This window comes from Lithobates pipiens, unplaced genomic scaffold, assembly GCF_037356315.1.
Source record: "Lithobates pipiens isolate NorthernLeopardFrog02 unplaced genomic scaffold, aLitPip1_a1.2 Scaffold_10, whole genome shotgun sequence".
Classification (NCBI taxonomy): domain Eukaryota; kingdom Metazoa; phylum Chordata; class Amphibia; order Anura; family Ranidae; genus Lithobates; species Lithobates pipiens.
In genome coordinates, this window is record NW_027507686.1 from 20,142,614 (window position 1) to 20,162,518 (window position 19,905).

Here is a 19,905-nt window from a genome sequence, read left to right on the forward strand (position 1 = left end):
CTGCTCGTGTCTGCTCCCGTGCGCATGCACGGGAGTGATGTCATTGCGGCTCCGGTGAATTGCAGCAGTGAAGATAGAGGAGGACCGCTTTGGGGGTTTCGTTCTCAGGTAAGTTATTCATAATGAGCTAGCATGCTATGCATACTAGCTCATTATGCCTTTGCCTTGCAGGTTGCATTATTATTAATAATAATAATAATAATAATATTTTTATTTTTTAAGTGCCTTTACTTCCTCTTTAACTGACAATTACGACACTGTACACAAATAAAATTATATTTTTGTTAAAAAGAAATCCCAAATTTGATTGGTTTGAGCAAAATTTATAGCTTCTACAAACTATAGATTTTTTTTTTTTTCTTTTCTTGTAATGGCGGCGATAAGCAAATTAATAGCGGGATTGCGGCAGACAAAAAATAATAATAAAGTAAATCACAGGACACAGTGGTCCCTCCCCTCTTTCTGGTTACACGTGTATTGCTTTGCTACAAAACTGATGTACTCCCGATAAGGGGAGGGGTTATATGGGGAATTGAACTTCCTGTTTAGGGTGTGCCAGTGTCCATCACCTGAAGGTGCCTATATAACCCATACTGTTATTACTATGGCCCTGTGTCCTGTGATGTACTCCAAAAAAATTATTTTACAGGTAAGCCGATATAAAAATCCTATTTTTGCACTCAGAGTTGTAAACCCTCCTAGGTTATTCACCTTAATACATTCTATGCGTTAAGATGAAAAACCTCATGTGATGCAGCAGCCCCCCTTTTACTTACCTGAAACCAGTCTTTCCAGCAACAGGGACAAGCACGACCGCTCCAGCTGGTGTTTCGGATCCTGATTGGATAAATTGATATCGAAAGCAGGAGCCAATGGCTGCGCTGCTAAAATCCAGTGATATGGGAGTGGGGGGTGGGGCTGAGTCCTGCTGTCTGTGTCAATGGACACAGACAGAGGGTAGGGGGGACAGCTGCAGCTGAGATTGGTCCTGCAGCCGCCTAGAGGAGTATGATCGTTTTTGTTATTTGTGGTTTCAGAATTTTTTTTTTTTTTTTTAAACGTTATCCCTATTATGAAATCTTCCATACATTCCCTTTTTAAGAACCTTCTCCTGGCTTGTAATAACAAACCATCCAAGTAAGCACGGTTCTTGATGGAGATGTGTCTTCAGTGCTTGGCTGAAGAGTTGGGTGAAGGATTGGGCACGTGTAGAGTTGGGTGAAGGATTGGGCGCGTGTAGAGTTGGGTGAAGGATTGGGCACGTGTAGAGTTGGGTGAAGGATTGGGCGCGTGTAGAGTTGGGTGAAGGATTGGGCGCGTGTAGAGTTGGGTGAAGGATTGGGCGCGTGTAGAGTTGGGTGAAGGATTGGGCGCGTGTAGAGTTGAAGTTGGGCCGGTGAACTGTCACATTCTGTCCCCCATCGGATAGTGTCCGCTGTGTACTGCGCATGCACAGGACACAGATTCCGAAAATAGCCGAAGATGAACAGCGCCTGCGCCGTGAGTCCAGGTTCTAGCCCCACCATCCAAGTGGACATAGACTTGGAATAAAAAGCCGAGTGCAGCAAGGCCGTACCCGAAGCGTGGCGAGCGGCCCTCTAATATTTGCAGCCCTATGGTGGGGCTAGCACCTCCACTCATGGCGCAGGCGCCGCTCATCTTCAGAGATTTTCCGAATCTCCTTCTTCTACTCTGTACTGCGCAGTACGGGGCGGACACTATCCGATGGACGGACGCGATATGCCAGAACACCGGCTGCCTTGTCCAGTTGGAGATGATGCAATAATGCTGGGAGGGCTGGGGAAGGTCGCACAGACATTTGGACTTAAAAATTAACTGCTGGGATCAGCAAGCTTCTAAAGTTTAAAGATTACTTTATTAACTGCATGCAGCTACAACAACACGACCGGACTTACTGCCAATTCCTTATTACAGCCATACCAGATGAGTGATTTTTATAGTAAGTAGTAGAAATCTCTCTCTTTCTCCTTTTGATATTATGTACGGTAGCAGACTGCGGTACAGGCTCATATAGCTACCTATAGCTGGTGTGATCATTAGCTTAGCCCGGGTAACCCCTAGGGCGGAAAATTTGGGTGTGTAGCAAGATAAAAATTGAGAAATCGTAGTGGAGGTATTTTTCTCTTTTGCACAGCCGTTGTAGAGAGAAAGATAGATTTAAATTTCAAATGTTGAGGCAACATTCACAGAGGAATACTGGAATCTTAAGCCGTAGATCTCACAGAGTTAAATAATCTGAAGAGGAATGTGTGCAATACTGAATCGCTGGAACACAGAGGGGCCTAATGCTTTATTAGAGGGCAGGGTGTGATTTCATGTATGAGGGGTTAGTTACTGGGAGGACAGGGGTCTGTAGCTGTTTGATGCTGGGGACAATGCAGCCCTTTCTGTGTCGCTCTTAAGAGCTTTCCCTCTTTCATCCACTCAATCTCCCTCCTCCATGGTGGCGGCGCTCGCTCTGTCCCCCCCCCCCCCCGCCCATGGTGGCTGCGCTCTGTCCCCCCCCCTTGCCCATGGTGGCTGCGCTCTGTCCCCCCCCCTTGCCCATGGTGGCTGCGCTCTGTCCCCCCCCCTTGCCCATGGTGGCTGCGCTCTGTCCCCCCCCGCCCATGGTGGCTGCGCTCTGTCCCCCCCGCCCATGGTGGCTGCGCTCTGTCCCCCCCCCCGCCCATGGTGGCTGCGCTCTGTCCCCCCCCCCTTGCCCATGGTGGCTGCGCTCTGTCCCCCCCCCCCCCTTGCCCATGGTGGCTGCGCTCTGTCCCCCCCCCCCCTTGCCCATGGTGGCTGCGCTCTGTCCCCCCCCCCCCCTTGCCCATGGTGGCTGCGCTCTGTCCCCCCCCCCCCTTGCCCATGGTGGCTGCGCTCTGTCTCCCCCCCCCCCCCCTGCCCATGGTGGCTGCGCTCTGTCTCCCCCCCCCTTGCCCATGGTGGCTGCGCTCTGTCTCCCCCCCCCCCCCTTGCCCATGGTGGCTGCGCTCTGTCTCCCCCCCCCCCCTTGCCCATGGTGGCTGCGCTCTGTCCCCCCCCCCCCTTGCCCATGGTGGCTGCGCTCTGTCCCCCCCCCCCTTGCCCATGGTGGCTGCGCTCTGTCCCCCCCCCCCTTGCCCATGGTGGCTGCGCTCTGTCCCCCCCCCCCCTTGCCCATGGTGGCTGCGCTCTGTCCCCCCCCCCCCCCCCCTTGCCCATGGTGGCTGCGCTCTGTCCCCCCCCCCCCCCCTTGCCCATGGTGGCTGCGCTCTGTCCCCCCCCCTTGCCCATGGTGGCTGCGCTCTGTCCCCCCCCCCTTGCCCATGGTGGCTGCGCTCTGTCCCCCCCCCCTTGCCCATGGTGGCTGCGCTCTGTCCCCCCCCCCTTGCCCATGGTGGCTGCGCTCTGTCCCCCCCCCCTTGCCCATGGTGGCTGCGCTCTGTCCCCCCCCCCCTTGCCCATGGTGGCTGCGCTCTGTCCCCCCCCCCTTGCCCATGGTGGCTGCGCTCTGTCCCCCCCCCCCCTTGCCCATGGTGGCTGCGCTCTGTCCCCCCCCCCCCTTGCCCATGGTGGCTGCGCTCTGTCCCCCCCCCCCCTTGCCCATGGTGGCTGCGCTCTGTCCCCCCCCCCCCTTGCCCATGGTGGCTGCGCTCTGTCCCCCCCCCCCCCTTGCCCATGGTGGCTGCGCTCTGTCCCCCCCCCCCCTTGCCCATGGTGGCTGCGCTCTGTCCCCCCCCCCCCTTGCCCATGGTGGCTGCGCTCTGTCCCCCCCCCCCCCTTGCCCATGGTGGCTGCGCTCTGTCCCCCCCCCCCTGCCCATGGTGGCTGCGCTCTGTCCCCCCCCCCCTGCCCATGGTGGCTGCGCTCTGTCCCCCCCCCCTGCCCATGGTGGCTGCGCTCTGTCCCCCCCCCCCCCGCCCATGGTGGCTGCGCTCTGTCCCCCCCCCCCCGCCCATGGTGGCTGCGCTCTGTCCCCCCCCCCCCCGCCCATGGTGGCTGCGCTCTGTCCCCCCCCCCCCCCCTGCCCATGGTGGCTGCGCTCTGTCCCCCCCCCCCCTGCCCATGGTGGCTGCGCTCTGTCCCCCCCCCCCCCCCCCCCCCTGCCCATGGTGGCTGCGCTCTGTCCCCCCCCCCCCCCTGCCCATGGTGGCTGCGCTCTGTCCCCCCCCCCCCCTGCCCATGGTGGCTGCGCTCTGTCCCCCCCCCCCCCCCTGCCCATGGTGGCTGCGCTCTGTCCCCCCCCCCCCCTGCCCATGGTGGCTGCGCTCTGTCCCCCCCCCGCCCACGGTTGTGGCTCGCTCTGTTACCTCCCCTCGTCTGCCCACGGTTGCGGCTCGCTCTATTACCTCCCCTCGTCTGCCCACGGTTGCGGCTCGCTCTATTAACTCCCCTCGTCTGCCCACGGTTGCGGCTCGCTCTATTACCTCCCCTCGTCTGCCCACGGTTGCGGCTCGCTCTATTACCTCCCCTCGTCTGCCCACGGTTGCGGCTCGCTCTATTACCTCCCCTCGTCTGCCCACGGTTGCGGCTCGCTCTATTACCTCCCCTCGTCTGCCCACGGTTGCGGCTCGCTCTATTACCTCCCCTCGTCTGCCCACGGTTGCGGCTCGCTCTATTACCTCCCCTCGTCTGCCCACGGTTGCGGCTCGCTCTATTACCCCCCGCCTGCCCACGGTTGCGGCTCGCTCTATTCCCCCCACCCCCGCCCACCCATGGTGGCTGCTCGCTCTATCCCCTGCCCGTCCATGGTGGCGAGGTTCATTCTGTCCCACCTGCGCTCTGTGGCGCTTCTCTGTGGCACTGCCCATTTCTAGCTTTTTCTCGTTCTCTCATAGTGAACTTTTTTGTGTGTAAGTTTATAAAAAAAATATTATTTTTTTTCCAGAATAATCGTGCTGCTGCCTTTACTACTAAGATTCTGCCCACTCGTAGAGAAAGGGCTCATGGGAGATGTAGTTCTGGGCACATGCCTATGGTAATCATGTCTGACCACCCAGCAGCAGCCTTTGCTCGTATTTTATCAGCTCGGTGATGTCACGGCGAGCAATAAAATCCAGTGGTGAATATGCCTGGTGGATATTTTTTGCATTTCCTAGCAGGCAAAATTCTGCCAGCCTGATTTTAAAAGCAAGTCTGGATTGATTACATGGGATGGTCGGGGTCATGGCATTTGTAAAAGGGAGTGGTGTGTGTGTGGCTGACAGGGCATTGATTTTATTATAGGAGATAAGGGTGGATGTGACCTATATTATTGGATCTGTACTCCTTTGTGTGGATCTCCTCTCTCCAGACACTCGGCTGTTTTATAAGATGGACTTCCTTTGACTCCTCCAGCTCTCCTCTGATTGCTGCCAATGAGTTTGATAGTCTCGTCTCTGTGAATGGGGAGGACCTCCTGATCTATAGTGTGGCACGCTGAGATGCCAAGCTGTAATGGTGCCAGTCTCAGGGATGTGTGCATTTCAGTAGAAGCTGCTGGAAGAGCGGAGGCCGGCCGCCTCCATGACAAGGTTACCAAGTCACATTCCAGGCGCCGATCCATGGAGCCAAGGCACGCAGGGTTCTGTTAATGTTAAAAGATTACTCCTTGGCTGATTAGTTGTGGCATTGCTACACAGCGATTTTTCTTTCTGCAGCTTTTGTGAGAGGTCGGCATTCCTCGCATTATTTAAGGATATAATGAGAAGTGTGTGAAGAATACTTAGCAGGTGCTTTGTGCTTTAGTCCATTCCTTTTTAAAGTGGATAGTGTTTTTTTTTTTTTTATTATTTTTTTTTTTTTATATTATTATGTAACCATTTGAGCTCCGGAAGGTTTTTGCCTCCATGTCCAGGCCATTTTTTATTTTTTTTTGCTATTCAGAACCGCGTTGGTTGCATGACCGTGCAATTCACGCGGTCATGCAACACCAGGGTGGATAAAAAGCGATGATTTAAATGTGAAATTGTGTGAATGCATCAATGCAGTGCATGTCATCTCTGCTTGCAGAGCTTGGATTCATTGAATGAGTTTAGTAAATAAAGTAATACCTTGGATAATGAGTAATACGTGGGGTGGGGGGGGGCGCAGGTGGCTAAAGTTTGATATCAATTTAAAAAAAGAAAAAAAGACAATCTGATTTTTTTTTTTTTTAAATCCTCGCTTTTTATCCACCCTGGTGTTGCATGACCGCGCAATTGTCATGCAACACCAGGGTGGATAAAAAGCGATGATTTAAAAAAAAAAATCAGATAGTCTTTTTTTTTTATTAATATCAAATTTTAGCCACCTGCGCTGCCCCCCCCCCCCCCCCCCCCCCCACATATTACTCGTTACCAGAGGTATTACTTTATTTACTAAACTCATTCAATGACTGCAAGCAGAGATGACATGCACTGCAAGCAGAGATGAAATGCACTGCATTGATGCATTCACACAATTTCACAGTAACCATGATATAAAACAAAGTTCAGGAATATTCCTTTATCCCATTGTTTTGCAAATCCTATGTGCACTACAAACTCTATGATTGTTTGAAGAGAAATGCATCTGTACCCGACTCTAAGTGTGAGGAGGAAGGGAAAGCAGTAAAATTGAAAGTGAAACCTTCTAAGCAGCTTATAAACCTTGTGATCTTTCTGCACATACAGTAGCTAGAAGTGCTTTATTCCTCCTGTCACTATGGGGGGGGGGGGGGGGGGGTACACCTTGGCACCTGCTGGATGGTTGGGTGGGTGGCCAGGGATCTCTCAGCTCTGAAAGGCAGGGGGTGGAGAGCTGAAGTTGCATCAGTGAGGAGAGCTCCGAGAGCTGATTGGAGGGAAGAGATGCATCCCCCCTCCACACAACTCACATTTAACAGAGCTGAGGATGTAAATCACAGGCTGTGTGCTGGAGCTCCCTCCATTGTCATCTTTTTATCTCCTTGGTGTCAGGAAAACTTGTCAGATGTGACTGATGCAGATAGAGGAAGGAAGCAGCAGATGGAATTGACACTTAGTGCTCTGGAGTGAGACAAGTACACACTAGAGGGATCTGCTTTGTTCAGATTTCATGTCAAATACCATGTTTCGGAGTCTGCCTTAAAGCGGGAGTCCGCCGGGACTCCGCGTTTTTTTTATTTTTTTAAAAGCCAGCAGCTACAAATACTGCAGCTGCTGACTTTTAAAATAGTGACACTTACCTGTCCAGCGCGCCCGCGATGTCGGCACCCGAAGCCGATCTCTAGATCGTCTGTAAGGTGCTGCCGCCGCCATCTTGGGTATGGGAATCAGGAAGTGGAGCCTTTCGGCTTCATTTCCCGGTTCCCTACTGCGCATGCGCGAATCGCGCTGCGCAATAAGGATGGTCCCCGCTGCCTCTGGGATCCGTGTGTTTCCCAGCAGGCAGCGGGGCACTTGCGGAAAGGGGCGGGCACTTGCGGAAAGGGGCGTAATCTACGCCCCTTTCCGCAGAGAGCTATCCCGGAAGTGGGTGCAGAATACCTGTACTGTACAGGTACCTGCACCCCCCTCCCCCCTTGAAAGGTGCCAATTGTGGCGCCGGAGGGGGGGAGGGTTCCGATGAGCGGAAGCTCCACTTTAGGGTGGACCTCCACTTTAAGCAGCAGTGAGGAGCTTTTTGTTTTTTACCGTCTTGCACGCCTCTCCACTTCACTGCAGTAAACAGGCCACCGTGGGAGTCCATATTTAGTGCTGTTGATGTGATGGTCTGGACAGTCCTGCTTGTTTGCTCCGGTCTGATCACATTACAGCAGTGACAGTACAGAGGCTGCCGACTTTCCCAGCCACCGACTGAAATATACATGACTGTCTTTGTGAGGACTCGGCCCTCATTATTCCGCTCTGCACTCGCTCTCCACAATACAGTACAGGTCACCGACCCGCTGGATCGGATGGCGGAGCAGAGAAATTAAAAGCTCTCAGATAAGATTTCATGGCTGCATTGGATTAAAAGGTTGCTTTTGTGTTTGTAAAAATGTTACCTTTTTTGGTAACTTTTTTTTTTTTTTGTTAGAATACAGAAGAAAATGTAAAAGCGCATTTATAATATTATTATTATTATTATTATTATTATTTATTTTTTAAAGTGGTTCTAAGGGCTGAAAGCTTTTTTTTTTTACCTTAAAGTGATTGTAAAGATTAAAAACAAAACAAACAAAAAAAAAAGAAGGAAACCTGTCCTGTCATACTTGCCTGCTCTGTGCAATGTATTGGCTGCACACAGCGATGTCCCCAACCTTTTTTGTACTTTATTTATTTATTTTTTTTCAACCGGGCTAACTATGTAACGAACGATGTGTATGGATATTAGTTGGTGACCTTGGATTGTAGCTCCTGGAGGGCAGGGACTGATGTGAATGTGCAATATATATGTAAAGCGATACATACCTGTAATAAAAAATAAAACAAATACATTGTACTACTGTCTCCCCCCTTCTACATTGTAAAGCTGTTGGCGTTCTATAACTCCTGTATTATAATAATTAGGGATGCATCAATACCGTTTGACAAGCACCGATTTACTTTTTTTTTTCCCTCCTCCTCGCCATTACCAATACTGTTTTGTTTTCACTTCAGCTGTTGGCAATTATTATTATTATTATTCATGATTTATATAGCACCAACAGTTTACGCAGCGCTTTACAATGTATAGGGGGGACAACACAATTACAGTACAATACAAAAGATACGGTAGGGCCCGGCTCGTAGAGCTTACATTCTAAAGGGAGGAGGTGGGGGAACAAAAGGTAAAGGGCAATGGTACAAAGCATTGAAAAGCTTTTACAAATGAAATAAATAGATTTTTTTTTTTTATTTGCTGCTTTTTCAATGTGAAATGTGTAAATGTACAGTGTGTTTGTTTTGTTTTTTATATATATATATATATATATATATATATATATATATATATATATATATATATATATATATATATATATATATATATATATATATATATAAAATATTATTATTATTATTATTTTTTTTTTTTTTTTATGTTCCAAAAAAAAAAAAAGGCTCTAGAAACGACTGTAAACAACCCCCCTGTGTACATGTACTGATAGTATAACAGCCCCTACACACGATCCGAAGATCGTGCAACCTTTTTTTTTTTTCCGCTTAATAGTCGCAAGTAGAAATTGAATACGTTACTAAAGTCACAAATTCTCATACGACAGAAAAAAAAAAAAAGGGGGGGAAGTGATGTCACGTGTTGTAATTTATTTGTATTTTTTTGGACGTCAACTTTACTGACTAAACGAAAATGGTACGATCTGGTATCGCACGAGAACGATTTTCGTGTGTGTGTATAGTATAATATAGTGTGTGTAAAAAAATATTCACTAACGAAACAAACAAAAAAAGTTTTTATTGTTGATCGTTATATAAAATAGACGCGAACAAAAGGAAAAAAGCAGGAATATAATAATTAAATGGAGGAGAATAGGGAGTAGATTAATTAGGGCTGAAACAATTTAATCGACAACTAATCGATTATGAAATGAATCGATTATTATTTTCATAATCGATTAATCGGCCAGTAACAAAATGGGGTTAAAGTTAGAGTCTGATGATATTTACCAGATTGACCCTTTAATAGTATATCTCTCCTCTAATAGTATATGCAGTATATCTCTCCTCTAATGAGATATACGGTATATCCCCTCTAATATATACAGTATATCTCTTCTGTCTGTTATTCTCAGAGTGGATTAGATATTTTGCTCCCTAACCATATAGTTGGTTATTTATATTCAACACTTCATATAGAGATATTTAAGAATAAATTGCTTTTTTTTTTTTTTTAAACTTTACATATTAACTAAATTATACACCATGCTTTTTTTTTTTTTTTTTTTTTTTTTTTTTTTAAGGTTATTAACCGATTAATCGAAACAATAATTGGCCAACTAATCGATTATGAAAATAATCGTTAAATGCAGCCCTAAAATTAAGGGTTAACCCTTTGAGGACCAAGGGACGTATTTGTCCCATGTTTTTAATTACCTGTATCATCTGATTAAGAACTTTAAAGTGGAGTGCCCCCTAATAAAAAAAAAAAAAAAAAAAAAATTAAAAATCAGCAGCTACAATACTGCAGCTGCTGACTTTTAATAATCAGACACTTGCCTGTCCCAGGGTCCAGCGATGCGGCACCGGGCACCCACGGTGCATGCGCACAGTCATCTGGGACAATGACATGTCCCAGATGACTGCGGCGCAGAGGGGAAGTGATGTCAGCAGCCCGGGCACTGAAGGAGGCAAACTACGAGGGCCCCCCTAGCAACCGGCATTTAGAGGTGAGTAAAAAAAAAAAAAAAAAAAAATAAGTTTTCCAACTATTATTTTTTTTTGGTTTGAGTCAAAATAGTTCTTAACAAATGGATCTAGCTTTTTGCCAGTTATTTCATGAAATGGCTTGGTTACAGCAACTGAAGTGTACGAACTTAAAAAAATAAACAAACAAACAAAAAAATGGCTTAGGCTCGGTTCACACAGGGGCGACTTCGCCGCCTGACAAGTAGCGCCCCATTCTGTACTACGGAACCGTTCTAATAGGAGCGACTCGAGTCGCTCCGACTTAGAAAAAAGGTTCCTGTACTACTTTTGCGGCGACTTCGGGTGACTTGCATTGACTTCTATACAGAAGTCGTTTTGCAAGTCGCCGCTGAGGTCGCGGCGCTGCAAGTTGTGCCGCGTACTGTGTGAACTGAGACTTATTTTGGCGTTCCATAAAAAGTGACCTAAATAGCCAGATGTTGTTGTATCATCTGATATTTGTTGATAGACTTGTGCTTAATAACAACAAATGTTTTTTTGAGAGATTTAATCATTTGAACCAATTTGATTTTTTGCTCTGGGACACACATGTCCATAGGACCATAGGGACACATATGTCCCGTGTCATAATTCCTCCCCCAAAAATGACACAAATGTGGAAATGGTTTTATTTATTGTTCAAATAAATTCTTAAAGGGAAAAAAATATAATTATTTCTATATTGATGATGGTCCTCAGAGGGTTAATAAGGGGTTAAACAGAAGAACATTTGTTAATCCCGTTTTGATCTGCAGATTGAAAAAACAGATACAAAAAGAAACAATGTTTCTTTTTATTTTAGTGTTTCAGGTCTGAGCAATGTTGGCTTTTTTTTTTTTTTTTTTTTTTACACCAATTACCGGACTTCTTTAACACAGGGGAGACCCACTGACAGCGAAAAGAGTCGAGCATGAAAGTATCGGTTTCAGGTTTCGGTGCATTTGAGTACCGATACTTGTGCAAATACGCAGTATCGCCACAGATACTAATATCGGTGCAACCCTAATAATAATTCTAAAGACGTGGATGAGCGAGTTTGGGGCGGAGGAACTTGACTGGCCTGCGCAGAGTCCTGACCTCAACCCCATAGAACACAATTGGGATGAATTAGAGAGGAGACTGTGAGCCGGGTCTTCTTGTCCAACATCAGTACCTGACCTCACAATTACGCTTCTGGAAGAATGGTCAAACCTTCCCATAGACACACTCCTAAACCTTGTGGACGGCCTTCCCAGAAGAGTTGAAGCTGTTATAGCTGCAAAGTGTGGGCCAACTCAATATTGAACCCTACGGACTAAGACTGGGATGCCATTAAAGTTCATGTGCGTGTAAAGGTGTCCCAATACTTTTGGTAATATAGTGTATGTACAAATAAAAAAATATAGACCACAAACCTGACCCTGTCAACTTGCCTGGCATGGGTTGTGTTCTGATTGGATGCACAGATCATAGTATATTTTGGTTTGAAAATATTGTCTTTTAAAATGACAGGTGGGGGAAGTATTTGTGTCCTTGGATCAGTGTGAGTGTTTGGGGCCAACACTCTATTCATCAAGTGGAGGCAGTTTTGTCATTTCCAAACTGGGGCAGCCGGTGTTTCTCTTTTTTGATGTCCAGTTGGCATTAACCTGGTAGAATTGGTGGGCGCGGCATTAGTTTTCAGATCCTTATTGTATGTGTGCTGCCAGCTTACTTATCTGTCTCTCTCACTCTTTTTACAGAGGATGCCGGCCCCTATCAGACTGCGGGAGCTGATCCGCACCATCCGGACGGCACGCACACAGGCCGAGGAACGGGAGATGATCCAGAAAGAGTGCGCCGCCATCCGCTCGTCATTCCGCGAGGAAGATAACACATATCGCTGCCGCAATGTGGCTAAGCTGCTGTATATGCACATGCTGGGATACCCTGCTCACTTTGGGCAGGTAAGTGCCACCTCACCATAGAATAGACCTCCTCTTCAGTGTTGGCCAACGATTGCACTCCACACTGACTCAAGCTCTCTGTATTTCCTCGTTGCTGAGAGCTGTGGCAGGATAAGTTCTCCTTTACAGAAAAATAATGCATATAGTTTTGCAGAACAAAAAAAGTGCATTTATTCTTTTTATCTGCAGGAGTCAGGAAATCATTGCACCCAGTGGTGGTAATTCATTACAGGTGCAATGTAGGCTCCTGCAGACGTGTCATCTGTCATTTTAGCCTGTACCTCTGTATGGGCTTTCTGCTTGAAAGCCAGAGGACCTGTCAGCGAATGATGCGAGCGCTCAACAGCGCCCCCACAGCCTATTGAAACTACAAGTCTGTCTGCCACAGTGGGAGATGGCACTTGTAGTTTATTCATTTACAGCAGGGATATGGCAATTAGCGGACCTCCAGCTGTTGCAGAACTACAAATCCCATGAGGTACAGCAAGACTGACGGCTACAAGAATGACACCCAGCGGCAGAGAAGGATGAGCCTTGTAGTTTTGCAACAGCTGGAGGTCCGCTAATTGCATATCTCTGGTTTACAGGAATCTGTGAATGAATGACGCAGGCATGTGGGCCGAGCTCCACACAGCCGCGGTGTTTTTAAAAAGTGACAGCGGGTGTGGTGAGAAGAACCCCTGTCTACTGTCACAGGGAGGGGGGATGAGGGGGCAGGAGTGGACTGTTACTTGTTCCATCCTAAATACTGGTGAAACATGTTCCAAAGGTTAACTTGACCTTTTTAAAAGAAAAGTATAGGGTTAAATAAATCTATAGCCTCACCTAGGTGGATGCCACATTGTCCCCCGCTGCTTCTAAGATTGAGAAGTAAGCGATCAAAGATCGCTCGGCTCTTAGTCTTCAGTGAGCAAAGAGCTGGTGACTCAGTCAGCAGCTCTCTGCTCTGCCCCTCCAGTGCTCACTGGAATGCTGGGCTGTGGAGGGTGCGAGAGCTGCTTGCTCAGGCTCTCTGCAAGGCTGAGCCAGCTGCCAGTCCAGGAACTCCTTGACTTTAATGTCAGGATCTTTCCACTGCCTGGACTGTCTGAGTGACGTCAGTTGACAAGGGGCTTCTGCTTGGTGTTGGCTAAAAACGGGTCACAGGAGTGCAGAACGAACTACACTCCTCTGATCCATAGAAGTAAGGCCAAAAAAAGCCATACTTCTACTTTTTAAAGTAACTATACCCAAGAACAAAAATGCAATATGTTGCATCTTGAAATCCTTCGATCTAGTGGCTGCATTCGTTTTTATCAAATACTATTAATCTTGTTGGAAATGCGGTGTCCTTGTCACTTTTTTGTGAGCCGCACTAAAGAATAACTTCCTTCCTATCCATCTTCTCTAAGATATCAATTGCCCCGGTGAGCATCAGGACACGGATTCAGTGCTAAGGTGTCATGTCCGTTGTGCTTCAGTATTCATGTGTTAACAAGGAGTATTCTGATATACGGAGAGGAGATGAATTCATTGGTCCACTGAATGCAAATGAACACACAGAATGTAAAATGGGCCCTTTTAAGTAAGTGTAGTGATCAGGGTAAGATTAGTGTGACCTGAAAGTCTGTGTTTTCTTCTTTGCAGCTGGAGTGCCTGAAACTAATCGCCTCTCAGAAATTCACAGACAAGAGGATTGGCTACCTTGGTGCGATGCTGCTGCTGGATGAGAGACAAGATGTCCACCTGCTAATGACCAACTGTATAAAGAAGTAAGAGCCATGGGATTGCCCAAGTCTGATTTCACTTCAGAAACCACTAGAACACTAGGTGGCGGGGGATCTCCCCGCTGAGCAGGAGGATGACCGATCCGTGTCCCCTCCACTATGCAGAGCGGACATGGACCCGCTCTGGGAAATCCGATGGAAATGGACCACCTATCCATTTTCCATCCGATGCCATCCAATTCACCAGACGGATGGGAGAATTGGACCACCATCGGTCTGTTTTTGGCGGACAGGTTCAGAGCGGATGGCGGCGGATGTCCACTGACATTCGCTCCTCCATAGAAGAGACTGGAGGGTCCGATCAGATCCGCCTGAAAAACTTGACGGACAGACCTGATTGGACAGCCCGTGTGAAAGGGGCCTAAGGCTTCAGTCACACTTGTGCAACTCCAAAGTCGTGTGATTTCCTTTACTACTTTTACATTGCGTCTTTTGGATGGATGCGACTTTGGCTTTAACTGTTGCATGGATAACATTAAGGGCGCTTTCCCACCGAGACGTCGACGTTGGTAAAGCGCTGCTATTTTTAGCGGTGCTTTAACGTAGTTTTATTCAGCCGCTAGTGGGGCGCTTTGAACCCACACTAGCGGCTGAAAAATGGTTAAAACCGCCCGCAAAGTTCACCTGCAGCATTTTGCCAGCGGTTTGGCGATGCCCCGTTGATTTCAATGGGTAGGGGTGCTTTAGGAGCGGTGTATACACGGTTTCTACAGTGCTGCAAAGATGCTGCTTGCAGGAGTTTTTTTTATTTATTTTTTTTAAACTGTCCTGCAATCGCACCGCTCCAGTGTGTGTGTGTGTGTGTGTGTGTGTGTGTGTGTATATATATATATATATATATATATATATATATATATATAATTAGTCCGCCACACAGGTGCTGCCCTGTAGCAGTAAAACCGCTATGGGGTGGACCTAAACTGGTTAAAGGCACTTGATTAGGTGGGTCATTTTAAAGCGGTTCTTCACCCTAAAGTGGAAGTTCCACTCATCTGATCCCTCCCCCCCCTTCGGTGCCACAATCGGCATCTTTCAGGGGGGAGGGGGGTTCAGTTACCTGGATAATCCAGGTATCTGCACCCACTTCCGGGCAGGCAGACGCCCCCCCCCCCGTTGTGTTCTGGGAAACACACAGTTCCCAGAGACACAGCGGGGGACCATAAGAGACACGCAGCGCGACTGTCGCATGCGCAGTAGGGAACCGTCGACATCGCTGGACCCTGGGACAGGTAAGTGTGATTTTATTAAAAGTCAGCAGCTGCAATATTAGTAGCTGCTGGGTTTTAATAAATTTTTTTTTTTTTTTTTTTTTTTAGGTGCAGAACCGCTTTAAATATAGGTCTGCTTTCATTTGTATCATAGGTGACTTTTCTAGCATTGTGTTGGTATTTGTGCTCATATGCTGCCTCTTTCCCCCTAGTGACCTGAATCATAGCACTCAGTACGTTCAAGGCCTGGCGCTGTGTACATTGGGCTGCATGGGATCGGCAGAGATGTGTAGAGACCTGGCAGGGGAGGTGGAGAAGCTCCTTAAAACATCAAATTCTTATCTTCGGAAGAAGGTAAGACTCTTGGTGTAGCATCAGTGCTGCCATGGAAAGTTTTTTTTTTTTTTTTTTTTTACTTTTACTTCAAGTGGTTGTAAACTCCTCCATATATCCAGTTTAATGACTGGCCTCAGGTTATACACAGAGAGGAAACAAACCCTCCTACATAAGTTGTACCTGTTTATCTGCAGTCTTCTCTACATCCATTCAAAGTGACTGGCCTCAGGTGATGCACAGAGGTTAAATGAATCCTCCCTACGCAAGTTGTACCTGTTTATCTGCATTATTCTATCTACATCTGTTTTTAGGATTCATACTTATCCAGATGGATGCAGCATCGGGTTCCCCCAGCACCTCTTAGACACCATACACACTATTCGATTTTCTGACGATTTTTTTTTTTTTTTGTCTTCAGATTTACCAAAACCATATGAGGTCAAACCTTAAGAGTTTCAATTTGTATGCAATCAGGCAGGCCCGTGCACTTACATGGTTTTGGTAAACCTGAAGACAAAAATTTGCAGAAAATCTAATAGTATGTATGGGGCCTAACACTGAGAACTGAGCGATCGAACACCGCCGATCACTCGGTTTTCACAGCTCCATGAGCAGCCGGCTGGTGACTGTCAGTCAGCAGCTCTCTGCTCTGCCCCCCACCCGCCCCATGCTCACTGGAGCAATTGAGCTGTGGAGGGAGCCGCCGGCTCAGGTTCTCAGTTGCTTCCTGGGAGGCTGAGCCGGGCGCCGGTCCAGGCATGTGGGCTGATCCCGACTCCATCCTGCTTGCCCACGGAGCCGATGTGAGTGCCCTGGCGGTCGCGATCACCGCCGGGCTCCCGCGATCTCTGCTGAGACATGGAGAACCGGGATCTGTGTGTAAACACACAGTTTCCGGTTCTCTGAGGGGAGAACAGACAAGATCGTCTGTTCATACAGAGTATGAACATACGATCTGTCGTGTCCCCTGCACAGTCCCCTCCCCCCTTCAGTTAGAACATGTACTAGGATACACTTCTTCACTGCCCCCTAGTGGTTAACACCTTCACTGCCAGTGAAATTTTTACAGTAATCAATGCAATTTTATAGCATTGATCTCTGTAAAAATGCCAATGGTCCCAAAAATGTGACAAAATTGGCCAAGTCCTCCATATTGTCGCAGATCGCTGCCATTACTAGTAAAAAAAAGACGCTATAACTTTTGCACAAACCACTCAATATACGCTTATTGGGATATTTTTAGTTAAAAAAAAAAAAAAGTGTAGAAGAATACATATCGGCCTAAACTGAGGAAAAAAATGTTTTTTTTAGATTTTTTTTTGGGGCATATTTATTATAGCAAAAAGTAAAAAATATAGCTTTTTTTTTTTTTTTTTTTTGTTTATAGCGCAAAAAATTAAAACTGCAGAGGTGATCAAATCCCACCAAAAGAAATCTCTATTTGTGGGAAGAAAAGGACGTCAATTTTGTTTGGGTGCAATGTCGCACGACCGTGCAATTGTCTGTTAAAGCGGCGCAGTGCCGAAATGCGATAAGTGCTCTGGTCTTTGGCCAGCTAAATGGGCCTGGGCTTAAGTGGGTTAAAGTGCAGAACTTATAAGGCTTGTCTGAGCTGTCAGGAAAACGGGGGTGGAGAGCTGAAAATTCACTCAGAGCTCTGAGCTGATTGGAGGGAAGGAACACCCCCACCCCCCACCCCCCTTGACAAAGCACACAGGACCAGAGCTGAGGCTGTCAATCTGTTGGAGCTCCCTCCCGTCACCATTTATTGCTTGGTGTCAGGAAAACTTGTCAGAAATGACTCGTGCTGATAGCAGGGGAAGGAGGCAGCAGACATTTGTAGAGGGATATGCTTTGCACATATTTCATGTCTGAGGTTTACAACCACTTTTAAGTACACCTGTTATGAGAGAATTATAAATGCTGCCAATACTGGTGTCTGGTTTGGAAAATTTTGCTCGCTTACGAGTTTGCTTGTGATTCAGTTTCAGTACTTTCTGGGCCACAGTCCTGAATCAGAGCTAGAGAGAAGGAATTCGGAGAGACTCGTTTTTATAGCATGCTTGTTTAGGATTCTGTGTTTCATAAGTATTGCAGCCAGACACAGCCAAGCAACTGTCACTTTCAGATAAAAAATCATCTGTACAAAACTGTCTGTTTGTCAAGGCGGCACTGTGCGCTGTTCACGTCATCCGAAAGGTCCCAGAACTCATGGAAATGTTTTTACCCGCAACAAAGAACCTGCTTAACGAGAAGAACCACGGTGAGCTTGATTTCTGTTTTTTTTTATTTTCCGTCTTGATGTATTTTGCGGCTCCTTATGTCTTTTTATAAAGGATTTGTGTTGATGATTTTGTTTTTCTTTTGGCAGGTGTGCTGCACACGTCCGTCGTGCTACTGACAGAGATGTGTGAGCGGAGCCCCGACATGCTACTGCATTTTAGAAAGGTAGGGATCACACCGTTCCTCCCCGTCCTGCACTCCCACATCCTCGCACTTATTTCTTTTTGAAAGACGACTTCTTGTTGTTTTTGTGTTTCGTGCTTTAAAATTTGAACACAAGTGGTGTCTTCTGTTGTAAAAGATTTGATTGGCTGCTCCTATCCGATAGTCTGGTTTCTCTTACTTTCTTCTAAGTTGTCTCCTGAATCAGGTGGAAGTTGGGCCTTTCAGAGTCCTTCTGTTCTATGCATTATAGAGCTGCCCTTTTCTTGCAGTTACTTCCCCTCCATAATACACCATTCACCTGTGTGCCCGCATGGTGATGCACAGGTCCTCCCTATGCAGGCAGTCCCATTCATGTCAGTTGGGTGCAGGGGCTGCATGGGCACAGCCGCTGTTCCCCCAATGTATACCTCAGAAAATGAACAGCGCTATCCCCTATACCAGGGGTCTTCAAATTTTCTAAACAAAATGGCCAGTTTACTGTCCTTCAGACTTTAGGGGGGGCCAGACTGTGGCCATTGGGAGTAGACCTTGTTCTGGCGTCGGTAGGAGGAACAGTGCCCCGTTGTTGGTGTCAGTGGGAGGAACAGTAACCCCAACAATGGGGCACTGTTCCACCCACCGACACAAACATTGTATGCTATGCTTTGAAGAATAGCACCGGGCATATTTAAAAATTCCACCCCCAACTGCCCATCATTTATAAATCCGCCCACAACATGTAGAAATCCGACTCCCCTCGCCAACCATGAACTCGCCACGGGAGCGTGGGTGGGGCACAATCTGACAGAAGAATGTATTCTAGCGGCTGTTGTGCGCAGGCGCCGTCACAACAGCTGATCATAAAATCCGCTGTTGTACTGTTCCGTACGGCGCATGCGCAGTACAACCCGGCCACTTCTCGACAGAACACCGGCACGGCTGTCAAATCGGGAGCAGTGGCTTTGTCTGCCCAGCCGCTGCACCCAATTGATATGAACGGAGCTGCCTGCACGGAGACTAATGGAACACCCGTGTAAACGCATTGGGAACCCGCAGACTGCGCCCAGTTGACATGACACCTGCACAGGGATGCATAAGACACCTGTGCATCCCCCATGCAGGCAAACGTAGCCCTCGCACGGGTGTTCGCTGTAGTACCCTTATGTGAATGAGGCCTTAGTGGGCTGTGGAACTAGTTTCTCAACCATTTATAAAGCAGGAATCTTGGCCATGGACATGTGGTATTTTTTATTCGGGGAGTAAGGTGCACCCGTTTCATGAGACAAGTGCAACTAAGGTTACGTTTCCACTTGTGTGACTTGGGACTGCAAAGTCGCATGACAAGTCGTACCCCATGATTTCCAAAGAGTACCGTTCATATCTGTGCGACTTCCAAGTAGTCCCTGCGCTACTTTTGGTCCCACTTTGATGCGACTTGCAGTCCATAGACCTCAAGAATTCACGGACATTGCTTCAAGTCGCGGCAAATTCAGGTCGCAATAGTGGAAACCTAGCCTAATTGCTGATATTCTGTTACATTGCACACCGGCTGCTGTTCTTTCATTGCAGTGTTCACTCCCAGTTTCTGAAAGCTCAATTCTTATTGCTTGTTTTTTATTAACCACTCTTCTTTCTGTTTTACTTGCAAAGGGTGTTTTGGTCCCTGATTTACAGCTGTCCGGCCCTAAACTGACATTAGCCCCAGAGACAGGCAGGCTGGTGGTTGTTGAAGATGCAGCCATAGATATATCTGTTCTAGAGAATATACGAAGCAGAACCTCGCCCGTCTCTGCACGGCCAGTTTGGTTCATATTCCATTTATGTTACACCAATATGGGTGCCGATACTGAGCCTTTGCACAGCTACTCATGCAAATGCTCCTTTGCTACAACCGATGGCTATTTTTTGCCATTCCATTGTGACTTGCATTGACTTCTAGTCTATTTAAACCATC

The 19,905-nt window shown here is 47.4% G+C and overlaps 1 protein-coding gene across 1 annotated transcript in view; it reads left to right on the forward strand.

The window, feature by feature from the left end:
• Window positions 1-19,905, forward strand: part of AP1G1 (adaptor related protein complex 1 subunit gamma 1) — a 93,348-nt gene that overhangs the window by 26,010 nt on the left and 47,433 nt on the right. Inside the window, exons 2-6 of the mRNA XM_077452247.1 lie at window positions 12,011-12,214; window positions 13,841-13,965; window positions 15,401-15,542; window positions 17,691-17,787; window positions 17,896-17,972. Of these exons, the coding sequence (XP_077308373.1) occupies window positions 12,011-12,214; window positions 13,841-13,965; window positions 15,401-15,542; window positions 17,691-17,787; window positions 17,896-17,972 (645 nt within the window). The remainder of the gene's footprint in view (window positions 1-12,010; window positions 12,215-13,840; window positions 13,966-15,400; window positions 15,543-17,690; window positions 17,788-17,895; window positions 17,973-19,905) is intronic.